Source organism: Bos indicus, chromosome 6 (assembly GCF_029378745.1).
Source record: "Bos indicus isolate NIAB-ARS_2022 breed Sahiwal x Tharparkar chromosome 6, NIAB-ARS_B.indTharparkar_mat_pri_1.0, whole genome shotgun sequence".
In the NCBI taxonomy this organism is placed as follows: Eukaryota; Metazoa; Chordata; class Mammalia; order Artiodactyla; family Bovidae; genus Bos; species Bos indicus.
Window position 1 is genome coordinate 14,086,830 of NC_091765.1, and position 14,818 is coordinate 14,101,647.

At 40.8% G+C, this 14,818-nt stretch overlaps 1 protein-coding gene across 2 annotated transcripts in view; it reads right to left on the reverse strand.

Annotated features, from left to right (window-relative positions):
* Positions 1-10,803, reverse strand: part of AP1AR (adaptor related protein complex 1 associated regulatory protein) — a 34,730-nt gene extending 23,927 nt beyond the window's left edge. Inside the window, exon 1 of one of the 2 annotated variants that reach the window (XM_070791062.1) lies at positions 10,373-10,803. In XM_070791062.1, coding sequence (XP_070647163.1) covers positions 10,373-10,455 — 83 coding nt within the window. In that variant the 5' untranslated portion in view covers positions 10,456-10,803. The remainder of the gene's footprint in view (positions 1-10,372) is intronic. The other variant, XM_019962299.2, reaches the window with a different exon arrangement.
* Positions 10,804-14,818: the final 4,015 nt, after the last annotated feature.

The window sequence follows — 14,818 nt, forward strand, 5'->3', positions numbered from 1 at the left end:
TACCATGACTAAATGTTTATTATCATCAAGAATAAAAAATAATTTTTCCTGTACAATCTTTATTTGCTAACAGATGCAAAGCAGTTTTATTGCCCATTAAGAGATCATCAGTAAAAACCAAAACATTTGGTATTATCATCATAATAATATTATTACCATAATAATAATCACATTATCATAATAATTCATGAAACATATGCAACGTAAATAAAGTACCCTAATATTCCAGGCATCTAGTGCTCCCATTCGTCTATCTTTCCCATTTCTCAAATAAAAACAGAAATGAGTTGAGTTTTCCAGTACCACTGGTGTTCTGGTATTATGATTTATGTTTAAAGTGCTATATGCTCTCCCTCAGCAATCATCACTCTCTTCGTTTAATGAAGAATTTGTCTCTGACTATATGGGGAATTAAAACACCATTTTCCTTCAAGTTAAGAGAAAACGTGGGTCCTCATAAGAATTTGCTCCTGCAAGTGTCAGGAACCATGTGAATCATAGAGAAATGAGTGGGGATAAAGGCACAGAGAAAGAGGGGATGTATGAATAATTATGCAATTAAAATTTGAGCCTAAACAGTTTGCACTAGAGTGGTGTCATTGAGAGAAATGAATAGATTAAAGAAATATTTAGAAGATAAAAATCATCTAGTGAGGGAGATGGAATGGAAAATGCAAGATGATGAGAAGTGTCATAATCTCAATGGGAATGTAACAGAAAAGAAGCAAGCGTCAGGAATGGAGGTGCAAGAGAAAAAATAAATGTGGTAAATCCAAGACCCAAAACTTAAATGCCAGAGGGGGAAAAGGAAAAAGGACAAAGTGGTGTAAAAAACTGCAAAAGCCCTCTAGAATCACAGTATCGCATAAAATAAAGCTGAGCTCTGAAATAATTGGTTAAAGTCACATCACATGTGCATCATGAATTTAGTCATAAGCCCTGGAGGGAAGGGGAAGATGACAAATAAAATGGGGAACAATCCACCATTGTATTCAAGAGCATGTATATTCAGGTGCACTAATAATGAGCTGCTGAAACAGGTTCCAAAAGCAGTAATTTAAAACAAAAGTCTGTGTTCCCTCTTTTTAAATACAGTATGCTGCTGCTGCTGCTGAGTCGCTTCAGTCGTGTCCAACTCTGTGCGACCCCATACAGCAGCCCTGCAGGCTCCCCCGTCCCTGGGATTCTCCAGGCAAGGACACTGGAGTGGGTTGCCATTTCCTTCTCCAATGCATGAAAGTGAAAAGTGAAAGTGAAGTCGCTCATTCGTGTCCTACTCTTAGCGACCCCATTGACTGCAGCCCACCAGGCTCCTCCGTCCATGGGATTTTCCAGGCAAGAGTACTGGAGTGGGGTGCCATCGCCTTCTCCTTTAAATACAGTCTAGAACTCTCCAAAGCAATCCTTGCACATTTCTTTACACACAATCATCATGTCCCTGAGAGCTTTCTCTAAGTAATGTTAAGTTTCTGTATAACCATTCTACTGTTGCTAAAGATGTGAAAGTTGACTCAAGTATGTAAAGGATATTAAAGAGGTAGAAAAGATAGGCTATCCCATTCCAAATGATCATGGCAAGTAAAAGAACCTGTAAGAGTCTGAAAGTAAAGGGGTACAAAAACGGTGATTCTTGTATGTATATCTATTTATCAGTGTTATCAAGGCAGATATCAAGACAATCATTTATTTAGGACAAAATCAGTCTCATCAAGAACTGAATGAAAATATAGTTCTTTATGCTTCTACATGTTATTTTGCAAAGCAGGCAAATACTCTTTTATATCAAAGTGACTTAAGTAAAAGATAACTTAAAAATTCTCATAAATCCTACATTCTTATAGTTCCTTTTCTTCATATTCTACTGTATAATATCTGTTAAAATAATAGTCTTTCATCTTCAGTTTGACATTATAAGTAATTAATGAAGAATCATGGTAAATTTGTTCCACAGTCTATTAAAAATTAAAAGCTCCCCAGGACTCTTCTTTTCTGGACAGAGGATTGGAAAGGTTAGAGATAGAAGCCCTGGTAAAAGCTATTACATTGATGACGATGGACAAATCATTTTTCAAGTAGTATCAAATACATCAATGCAGGTTTAACCATTCAAATCTCAAGGGATAATCCATCAACAGATTTTCCAGGTAGGAACAGCATCAACATAGGTGGTAATAATAAAGTAATAACATTTACTGTTAAATAAGTCTCTCGCTAATGAAGGCAAATTTAGGAAGAATGGATGTTCAAAAAACTTCTTGTGTTCCTTGGAAGAGAAGAGGCAAATCTTCCTGCTAAACTTTTGAAGACAGAAAACACGGATTAAAAAAAAAAGCCACTGTCCTTTAAGAGAAGCCTGACTTAGAAGAAACCAATAACCAGAAGGGACCTTAGAGGTCTTTCATTTCTTTCTCACTCATCTTCTGCAGTCTATGAGCAGCATCTGAAATTGTCAACAACCTTCTTTTAAAAACTGTTGCTGCTTAATGTGTCCATGATTTTGAACCTTCTAATTCTTCTTACTTCCCTGGATGAATGACAGACATAGCTATGTATTTATATTTAAAACATAAAAATGAGTAAAAATTGACCCACGATTCAGGAGATTTACAGTCTAATGGGACAGACACATAGGTGAACTAGCATGGTGGTCGTTAATTCACCTGTGTGTCTGTCCCATTAGACTGGAATCAAGATTGCCAGAAGTATCAATAACCTCAGATATGCAGATGACACCACCCTTATAGCAGAAAGTGAAGAGGAACTAAAAAGCCTCTTGATGAAAGTGAAAGAGGAGAGTGAAAAAGTTGGCTTAAAGCTCAACATTCAGAAAACGAAGATCATGGCATCTGGTCCCATCACTTCATGGGAAATAGATGGGGAAACAGTGGAAACAGCGTCAGACTTTATTTTTTGGGCTCCAAGATCACTGCAGATGGTGACTGCAGCCATGAAATTAAAAGACGCTTACTCCTTGGAAGAAAAGTTATGACCAAACTAGATAGCATATTAAAAAGCAGAGACATTACTTTGCCAACAAAGGTCCGTCTAGTCAAGGCTATGGTTTTTCCAGTGGTCATGTATGGATGTGAGAGTTGGACTGTGAAGAAAGCTGAGTGCCAAAGAATTGGTGCTTTTTAACTGTGGTGTTGGAGAAGACTCTTGAGAGTCCCTTGGACTGCAAGGAGATCCAACCAGTCCGTCCTGAAGGAGATCAGCCCTGGGATTTCTTTGGAAGGAATGATGCTAAAGCTGAAACTCCAGTACTTTGGCCACCTCATGGGAAGAGTTGACTCATTGAAAAAGACTCTGATGCTGGGAGGGATTGGGGGCAGGAGGAGAAGGGGACGACAGAGGATGAGATGGCTGCATGGCATCACCGACTTGATGGACGTGAGTCTGAGTGAACACCGGGAGTTGGTGATGGACAGGGAGGCCTGGCGTGCTGCGATTCATGGGGTCGCAAAGAGTCGGACATGACTGAGCAACTGAAGTGAAGTGAAGTGATGCTCTGAAAGGGCTATGTTCTCAAGAAGAGCATCAAAAATCAGCTGAAGAGGAAGGAATCAGCCAGGCCCCCAGTAGTGGAAAGAAATGTTTAGGGAGCAGCAGTAGCTACCAAAAGCGAAGGGGAATGAAAAGATCAAGACTGTATACATTAATTCTGTCAACAAGTATTTACTAAACATCTACATACTAAGCATATAACCTGGAGTTGGGTAGTCAATGGTAAGCAAAGTAAGCATGAACGTGTTCCTTTACACAGAGAGCAGAAAACGAACATTAATCAAATAAGCACACTATTGCAGGTAAAACTATAGTCTGACAAGTGCTGACAAGATAAGGAAGATGGTTCCATTATGGTGAGAACTTATTCTCAGAGTGTGGGAAACAGATTGGGAAGATTCCCATGAGAAATAATCCTTGAAATGTCAACTAAAAGATGAGTAAGTAGGATTTATCTAAGTAAATAGGGAAGAAATTGATTCAAGGAAGAGTGTGACAAAATGAGGCAAAAACAAACAAAAAAGGCAAGGAATAGATAATGTGAGGTCTTGAAAGCTACACTGAAGATTTCCGTCTTTATCCTGGAAGTATGGTAAACCACTGAAGAAAATGGTAGGGGACATTCAGAAGGTATAATCTACAAAATGTGACAACTTGGACTTGGAGGATGAGTGAAAGGGAGGACTTTAATATGCTTCTCAGACTCATGGCTTTGGTAATTGTATATCGTTTTGCCATTCACAAAGTCGGGCACAAAGTAGTAAAAATACTTGGGGTTTTAAAAAAAATGGGAAAAAAAAGGAGTAAAGAACTGTGATAAGGAAAGAAAGGTGAGCTCAACTTTACAAAATGAATTTGAGGTTATGTTTGATACCCAAGGGGAAATACTCAGTAGGCAATTAAGATACTCAGGGCTCAGACTGAGATGACTGAGCTCATTAGTATGTAGGTAGTAGGTGAAACCATGTGCTTTCCTGCCATCAGCCAGGAAAAGTATATTATGGAAGGCAAATATATTAAGGAAGAACAGAGGGAGATTCAGAACAGAGCCTTGGGGAGTCCTCAAGGTACAATACAGAATGTCCAAGAAATTCTTACTCATTTCAGGCTACCATGGTTTTCCTTCCTAACTTCTGAAATTTCAAGAGTAACGTCTTACGCTTATATATTTCTCAAAGCTGACAAATATGCAGAAAACCAAACTGAATCTCTCAATAATGACTACTGATTACTATATTTTAGTAATACACATTATTTTAAAATATTTAAAAATTCTCATTGGTACTCTATATGGTCTCTAAAAAGAAAGTCAACACAAAACTGGTGGGATATATGTTTCACTGTGTAATGTTTTTCCAAAGTTAGGGGATAGCTTGAAAAATAAAAAAGAAGAATACATGCTGTTTCCTAGATCTTACAAGTTCACAAGTAATATTCATTTGACAAACATGAGATACTAAAAATGAAGAAAGATAAAACACAGTCCCTGACCCAGAAGAGCTCTCAGCCCATACCACCGTGTATACCAGGAGGCACAGACCACAGTCTACAGGCCAAGTATGGCCCAATGCCTGTTTCTGTTAATAAAGTTTTAATGGAACACAGTCACCTTCATTTATTTACATATTGTCTACGGCTGCTTTTGTGCTAAAATGGCAATGCTGAATAGCTGCAACAGAGGTGTTATGGCCTGCAAAGCCTAAAATGTGTATTAGTTGGCCCTTTACAGAAAAAGTTTGCAATCCCTAATACACAGTAGACTTAAGTCTGTAGGAAATACTATTTCCTCAGGGAGATAATATCGTTTCAGGGGTTTAGAGCAGGTTTCATAGGGAAGGTAACATTGAAGGATAAGTAAAAGCTCACCAAGAACAGGAAAAGAAGAAAAATATCACATACAGAAAGGCACAAGAAGAGAGAACACTGCATGTTAGGAAAATAGAAACAGGCAGAGTCCATTTGGTATACAGGGTACTTGGCATACGCCAAGCGAAAGAATGGTAGAGAATCCTTTCACTGACTTCCCCTGCCTATGCTGCCCTGTTCATGTCAACAAGGAATAAAACCTACAATTTTAATGCTGTACTCTAAGGGAACTATAAATAGAAAATGTAATTAGGCTGGTAAAATAGATGAAGGTTATCTTGTCAGGTGTCTGAACTTCATCCTACTCTGAATTGGAAGGTTATCATTTATCATAAAAAGTTAAAATACTAAGGTTTATGAATGAGTTAAAGTTTTCTGAGATTAGAATAGTCAATGTTTTCCTTTTAATGTTATTTTGATTTGTATTCTGACAAGACTTTCTGAATGAGAGAACAAAGAGTGAGATCACACTCTTTACCCAAATGCAGACCTGCATATAATCCTACATATTCAGATGGACATTATGTTGTATGTTTGAATGCCATGCAACTAATCATCTGTCACAGAAGGAAAAAAAGGCTGGGCAACTTAGCTGTAGGAAATAGTTTGCAGATGGAAATTGTTAAGCCAGGGAAAGCCAAGTATGGGTTTTAGAAAGTTAAAGTCCACTGACAGGAAAGGAAGATGGCCCAAAGCACAGAGATACAACAGGGAGAGCAGTCTAGAGGTCACTGAGCAGGTTATTTGAAAGACAAAGTTTAAGGAAGAAGCACAGAGGAAGGACACAGGTTCAGTATATATTAAGAACACACTGACTAGCAACTTAGAGTGGTGTGTGCAGGCTCAGTCAGGCCCGATCCTTTGCAACCCCATGCACTGTAGCCCGCCAGGCTCCTCTGTCCATGGACTTTTCCAGGCAAGAATACTGGAGTGGGTTGCCATTTCCTACTCCAAGGGATCTTCCCAACCCAGGGATTGAACCTGAATCTCCTGCACTACAGGTGGATTCTTCACCCCTCTCCCGCTAGAGGACCACAAAGTTTGTAGCATAGAGACTGTGAATGGGAGCTGTTAAGGGAGTCCCTAATCCCTGATTAGGGGATACATGAAGCAGAAGAAGAAATCTAGGGGGAAAGAAAATGCATGATTTCAGACATTTAATGGTACACAGCTATTAGATTCTTTAGATAATGCACGATGTAATGCACGATAATCCAGTGCACGATGCTGGATGCTTGGGGCTGGTGCGCTGGGACGGCCCAGGGGGATGGTATGGGGAGGGGGGAGGGAGGAGGGTTCAAAGAAAAAAAAAAAAAAAGAAATTAACTCCAGATCCCCACCCCCCCCCCAAAAAAAGAAATCTAGGGGGAAAGAAAATGCATGATTTCAGACATTTAATGGTACACAGCTATTAGATTCTTTAGATAAGCTGATATGAGGAGCCTTGGTACAGCCAAGTGTATCTGTTAAGTAGACAATGAAAACACAGTGCTGAACTGCTGAAAAGAACCCTGTTCAGAAGACGTGAGATCTGGAAGTGTTGGTGGCTGAAACCACAGGAGTGGTCGAAATTAAGGGAACTAAATAAAGAAAAGACAAAGAAAAATTCCATATTTAATAGGCAGATAGAGTAAATACAGCCAGAACAGGGAAACAAAAAGATAAAAGCGATGTTGCAGAGGAGTAAGTGCACAGTTTCAAGAAAAGGAAGACAGCCTATCACACAAAATAAAGAGCCAAGTTTTTGAAATGCATAAGATCTTCCAGTGACAACATATAATATAATGCACTGAGATATGGCAATTAAATGTTTATAATACTTATATGTTTAACAAAATTTTATAATGTTTAATATAAAGCCATATGATATTGGTGGTTAAGGATAAATGCTCTCAATTCAGAAGGACCTGGGCTGCAACCCCAGCTCTGCTATCCTGGGCAAGTTAAACTTCCTAACCTTTAATTCTCAATCTATCATGTCTCTAACAGTACTCACCTTCCTCACAGGATTGTGGTGAGGAATAAATGAGATAATGCAAAATACTTAAGAACAGTGCCTGGAACACAGGAAGTAATCAAATGTTGGCAGTTATTATTAAAATCATTTTTACCAGGAAAAAAAAAAAAAACACAGAAAATCATTGTGAACTATCATCTGAAGGCAACTTTGCTGCTGGAGCCAAAAAGGCCAACACACATTAAATATCAAGGGGGATATAAAACATGACCATTTCTTTTTATAGTACATCTTAGCTGGAACTACTATGTGGAATTATATGGTAAGATAAAAATGGGAATTAAAATACAACACAACAAAATATATTGGATCTTCAGTTTGAGAAAGAAAAATCTAAGATGCTAAGTGTCTATGCACCAGATTTCTCCTATCACTCAAGAAAAAAGAACTGACCAGCAGATGGAGCCCTCTAGACTATATGGGTAAGACAAAACTCCCTATAGTGAAAAAGGATGACTCATTAGGATGTCTAAATGTTATCCCTTAAAGATATTTAAAACATATTTAACTTTTGTTTTAACCACCAAATAACTTTACTAGTATCAAGATTTCTGACATAACACTGATATTTACATTCTGACTAGTCGACATATTCTAGAACATAAAATACCAGAATTCTCTAAAATTTTACAAATTAAAAAATAGATAATTCTGGTTTTGCACCTGGATAGTGAAAAATGAGTGATCTGACTCTGAGATACTTGTGGGAAACCTGTAAGGCTCAAAAACCAGGCCCTGGATTATAACGTATCCTTGTGATGCCCAGCTTAAAGTGGCCTAAGAAAGCCCAGGATTCTTCATCTACAGTCATCACATTGACAAATAGAAATCAAGTTTCTGTGATTGCTCCTCAACTTTTTTGTCCTTGGATGAACAGTTACCTATCTAGACCTATACTTGAAAGAAAATCAGAATACCAGGTGATTTAAAAAAAAAGCAACTACTAAAATGAGAGGTAAAGTTTAACCTTATTTGTAAACAAAAACAAACTATATTCACCTATCTCTGCATGTTTATCAGAAGCTCCTAAAATAAAGTTCAAATGAATAACAACAGTAAGTTAATTGAAGATTCAAGTAGTGGACTGTCCAAAGCTACATTTAAGGATTAAAACAGAAGGATGGATAGCATCATTATATTGTTTTAGATGACAGTGTCTACAACCCACAGACTCTCATTGCCTCAACATAACTTGTTTGTTCAAGTTTGGCCCACAACCAAACGAGTACAGATCCCACTATTAAGATTTCATGGCACATCTACAGACAATTAGCACTGACAATGATTCACTGATTTTTCCCTTATCTTCCCTAAGCTGCCAAGTTCATGTGCTCAGGGAGTAAAACCTGTCATTTTAATGCTATACTCCAAGGAAAACATTTTTAGTTTGTAAAATCACAGGAAAGAGCAAAAAGCCCAAATCCCAAAGACACCAAATAATGTACTCTGAAGTGAAACATGCTGTTTACTTCATTTGGGCATAAGATCCTATTTTTAATTATCCTACAATACATATAACAATACATATAAACATAAATAAAAACAATAACAAGGTCAAGGATTCTGTGACATCTAGTCCTAAGGCAAGCCTATCAAAGCAGCTTGACTAAATGAGAGCATCCACAAATAAAAATTAGAAGTAACTTAGATGACTTCCGTTGAGAAGATAAACAGCTGCATGCTTCCCTGTAACAGTAATAGCCCTTAAGTTAGGGAAATCAAAATACAAAACTAGGCCCTAAGTCTTTAAATCCTTACTTTTTCATTCAAGGGACACAGTGTAAAGCCCTAGCTACTCGGAATCAGAGAGGTGACGAAATGCCTGATGAACCAACGAGTAAAATAAAAAAACAAAACAAAACAAAACAAAACAAAAAACCAATGAGTAATTCATATTAGATCTACATCACCAAAAGACCCAAATGATAAATCATTTGGCTTCAATGTATGCTGAACCTCTTATTACCTAATGATGTTGGTTAAATGGGACAGATCCTGCAAACTTGGCAATCTATTTCAGAAAGTGCAAAATTAATGTCATTTCTTACATACAGTGGTGTGCTTCAGATTTTCAATTCTAAGTTTGAATTCCTGGGAAATATTAGACAACAACAAAGTCAATTTCAAAGGCATTTAAGTTTTTCAATATCTTATGAAATAAACACAGAAAAATGGCATAATTATGAAATTCTATTAGTCTATGGATGGTGTCAGTAGAAAAATCTATGCATATCCCAGATTTAATCAAGAGCACTTCAGAAGGACTGCGATTTCCCTGGTGTCACAGAATTTGTGGTTAGCAATCGGGGCATGGCATTCCTCTCGAAATTCCAAAAAGTTAATATTAAAGAGTTACACACTGTCCCTCTTGTTACTAGTATTACGAATCTGAATGCCCTCAGGAAACCTAGCAAATCGTAAATACCGAAGAATTAATTGCTCAATGTCTGGAACTTAATTTTACTCCAACATCCAAATGATTTCTACTAAAAAACTAAAACAAAAACAAAAACAAAACCCCTCTTAGAGACATCAACTTTTAAGCAGATTCTTCACCTGCTCCGTCAGTGCCAAAGAGAGAATCGAATACACAGCTACTACCACCTTCGGTAATAAACCCAAGTTCAACGCAGGGTGTGCTCAGGCTGCCGTGGATCCTCCTGCTCTACCGCCCTTTCTTGGGAAGGTGCCCCGAGCTTCCCAGACACGTTGCCTCCCGTGACTCTTTTCCCACGTGACAGCGCGCCCAGCGGGAATCTCGCTTGGAGGCGGCAGAAGCGACACCCCGCCCGCTTTTCAGCTCTTTCCCTGGAAGGCCCCTCCAGACCAGGGCCCCACTACGACCACCCACTCGACGTCTGTGCAGCCGCAGGGTCGCTGGCCTCCCAGCTTCCTCTAAGCCAACGGGGGACTGACTGGGGTTCCCCGCCCGGGGCCGAATAGGAGGAGCCAGCGGGCGCCGGGCCCCTCCTCCCGGGGGCTTACCCTCCGCCGCCTCCTACACGCTGCAGCCGCCCAGCTTCCTTGCGGAGGAGTCCGAAGCACTGCGTCCAGCAGCAGTTCCCCATCGCATGCCGTCCAGGCGCTGCCGCTCCTCCTCTTCCCACTCAAAGCCCAAACCCAGGCCCGGCAGCCGCATCCGCGCGGCACGAGCCGAATGGGGGCTTGGGGGCCGAGGGCTGGCCGGCCGGAGCTCGGCGGCCTGAGAGGCGAGGGCGATGGAAGGAACAAAGACAGCGATTACTCTTGCGGCCGCAGAGTCGCCGCCGCGCAAGGGAGGAGGGCCGGGCAGGGTCTGGACTCCCTCGCAGTCCGCATGGCCCCTCGGTCGCCTCAGCCCCCCAGCCCAGTTCGAGTGACCGCCTCCTGCCGCCGAAGGAGGGCAGTCCCCGCCCTCCGGCGCGCCCGGGCCGGCGCCTCGCCACCGACGCCGCCACACCCCCGGCCTCTCCCGGGCCCCAATAGGCCGTTCCCTCGGCCGCCCCGCCTCCTGCGGCGACTGTCCCTGACGTCACTTCCGCCAACACCGGCGTGTGCCGGGGAGTTCTTGAGTGTGTTTTTGTTCTGTTGGACCTTGACCTGACTAGGAAATCTTTACACCTTGCAGTTCCCCGCTTCTGGTCCCAAGAGTCTCCGGTGTCGTAGGAGCAAGGCTCAGTTTCCGAACTTTGTACCAAAGCCTTGTGAGCCTCCAGGTCAAGAGGCATCAGGTGTGATGGGGGCACTTCTCTGGGAGGTCTGTGCTTAGGTTTTGTGTTTATTACACCCTAAGTGGCAAATAGTCAGGGAACTGATTGTGGTTGTTTTGAAGCATCAAGAATTTTTTATCTTTAGTCTCCAGTTTGCGTTTCAGTCTCCATACTGTGAGCATTGTACGGAAGTTTATAAACAGTACCCTACTAGCTTTGCTTTGTTTAAAATCAAATCTTCAAATAATTTCGGAGATCTAGAGGAAATAAATTATAGGCCCAAGATAATTCAGGGACACCAGACTTACCAGTGCAAGCGTATTTTCCAGAACAGTAGTAGATGGGAAGAGATAGCTACTCTGATGCGACTTGGTTTGCCCCACTGTCCTCAAGTGTTGCTTTACAAATAGGTTTTTGTCTGTGGTTGACCTTAAAACCGGTGTAAGGCGTGGCTTAGTAAACACATGGTCTAGTAGATAGGATGCTAACTAACCAGAAGTATCCATTTTTAGACTGTCTTAATTTAACCTAGGAAAATTGTTACATTAAAGAAATTATTATTAATGATAACATGTTCTTTGACCTATTCATTTTCTTGCTTCCTGAGTTCTAGACCAACCTGGGTTTCAATCTTAACCCTGCTACATAACTCATTTTGACCCTATTTTGGTCTTAGTCATTTTTTGTAATCAAGTGTATAGGGATATATTTGGCCCAATAATTTGCTATCAGTGAATGTTGGTGGAATGACTTAATAACTTCCTGAATAATGACTATTTTCTTTCCCTCTTTCACCCCTGAAATCAAGTAAATGTGTTTGTGAAACAGTCTTTAAAATTTAACTCTAATTGTTTAAAGAAACTGTAATTTCTATTCCAATGGAATTTCCACTCCATGGAGTACTACTCAGCAATGAAAAGGAACATATTATTAATACACACACTGGAGAAGGGCATGGCAACCCACTCTAGTATGCTTGCCTGGAGAATCCCCATGCACAGAGGAGCCTGGCAGGCTACAGTCCATGGGTTCGCAGAGTTGGACAGGACTGAGTGACTAAGCACAGCAGAGCACCCTGATATACACATGTTGGCATCCTTTAATGGACCGGACCCTGGTGGTGCGGAGTTGATGATAAGAAAGTGAAAGAAGGAAAGAGGCTAATATTCCCTGGGTTATGCAGCCGGGCTTCGCACTCCAGGGAATCAGCCAGAAATAGAGAGAGAAGGATGGACACGGGACCCAAGTCTGATGGAACAAGGGTGCTTTATTGAATTCTTTGTGAGTATATATACCATATTACAAGGTAGCTTCTTCAGATAAAGATCAAAAGACCAGGCTTTACAAGTTAACAAGGAGCAATAGAGGCCAAAAGGCCAAAAGACAATCCATATCAAAAGGGGGTCTTAGATAATCCCTTTCACCATATGGAAAACCTAATGAAGGAAATCCTATGCAAGAATCCCATCTCTTTGACCTCAGTCCTGGGAGTGGCTTGCCACTCCTCTCGCTCCTATCAGGAACTGATAAGGAACAGAAGGTTCAAGAGAGATAGGACACAGCACACAGGAATCCTACTGTTAAACATTCCCTGCCATACACACCTTAAGAGAATCTGTAGGAAAGTATACTGAGTGGATACACCATCAGATTCCCAACTCTACATTTGGGAATGGTTATGAAATCACTAAGACAATAGACAAATGTATCCTGGTAGTTCAGTTCAGTTGAGTTGCTCAGTTGTGTCCGACTCTTTGCGGGGGCACTCCCTGTCCATCAGCAACTCCCAGAGTTCACTCAGACTCACGTACATCGAGTCGGTGATGCCATCTAGCCATCTCATCCTCTGTCGTCCCCTTCTCCTCCTGCCCCCAATCCCTCCCAGCATCAGAGTCTTTTCCAATGAGTCAACTCTTCACATGAGGTGGCCAAAGTACTGGAGTTTCAGCTTCAGCATTACTCCTTCCAAAGAACACCCAGGGCTGATCTCCTTCAGAACGGACTGGTTGGATCTCCTTGCAGTCCAAGGGACTCTAAAGAGTCTTCTCCAACACCACAGTTCAAAAGCATCATTCTTTGGCGCTCAGCTTTCTTCACAGTCCAACTCTCACATCCATACATGACTACTGGAAAAACACATAGCCTTGACTAGATGGACCTTTGTTGGCAAAGTAATGTCTCTGCTTTTGAATATGCTATCTAGGTTGGTCATAACTTTCCTTCCAAGGAGTAAGAGTCTTTTAATTTCATGGCTGCAGTCACCATCTGCAGTGATTTTGGAGCCCCCCAAAATAAAGTCTGACACTGTTTCCACTGTTTCCCCATCTATTTCCCATGAAGTGATGGGACCAGATGTCATGATCTTCGTTTTCGGAATGTTGAGCTTTAAGCCAACTTTTTCACTCTCCTCTTTCACTTTCATCAAGAGGCTTTTTAGTTCCTCTTCACTTTCTGCCATAAGGGTGGTGTCACCTGCATATCTGAGGTTATTGATATTTCTCCCGGCAATCTTGATTCTAGCTTGTGCTTCATCCAGCCCAGTGTTTCTCATGATGTACTCTGCATGGAAGTTAAATAAGCAGGGTGACAATATACAGCCTGGACGTATATTGGAACCTATTTGGAACCAGTCTGTTGTTCCATGTCCAGTTCTAACTGTTGCTTCCTGACCTGCATATAGGTTTCTCAAGAGGCCAGTCAGGTGGTTTGGTATTCCCATCTCTTTCAGAATTTTCCACAGTTTATTGTGATTCACACAGTCAGAGGCTTTGGCGTAGTCAATAAAGCAGAAATAGATGTTTTTCTGGAACTCTCTTGCTTTTTCCATGATCCAGTGGATGTTGGCAATTTGATCTCTGGTTCCTCTGCCTTTTCTAAAACCAGTTTGAACATCTGGAAGTTCACAGTTCACGTATTGCTGAAGCCTGGCTTGGAGAATTTTGAGCATTAACTTTACTAGCGTGTGGGATGAATGCAATTGTGCGGTAGTTTGAGCATTCTTTGGCATTGCCTTTTTTTGGGGATTGGAATGAAAACTGACTTTTTCCAGTCCTGTGGCCACTGCTGAGTTTTCCAAATTTGCTGGCGTATTGAGTGCAGCACTTTCACAGCATCATCTTTCAGTATTTGAAATAACTCAACTAGAATTCCATCACCTCCACTAGCTTTGTTCATAATGATGCTTTCTAAGGTCCACTTCACATTCCAGGATGTCTGGCTCTAGGTGAGTGATCACACCGTTGTGATTATCTTGGTCGTGAAGGTCTTTTTTGTATAGTTCTGTGTATTCTTGCCACCTCTTCTTAATATCTTCTGCTTCTGTTAGGTCCATACCATTTCTGTCCTTTATCTAGCCCATCTTTGCATGAAATGTTCCCTTGGTATCTCTGATTTTCTTGAAGAGATCGCTAGTCTTTCCTATTCTGTTGTTTTCCTCTATTTCTTTGCATTGATCACTGAGGAAGGCTTTCTTATCTCTTCTTGCTATTCTTTGGAACTCTGCATTCAGATGCTTATATCTTTCCTTTTCTCCTTTGCTTTTTGCTTCTCTTCTTTTCACAGCTATTCCTTACAGCTAAAGAGTTTATTCATATGGCAGTTACCCAGACACAATATTCAGTTTGCCAGTAAGAGATACAAACAGATTATTTACAATGATAGCCACTTAATGTCAACCTTCTAGACAGACACCACTTGCCCACCTTCCAGGTAGTGGGACCTTTCTGTATCTTTGCCATCCCTT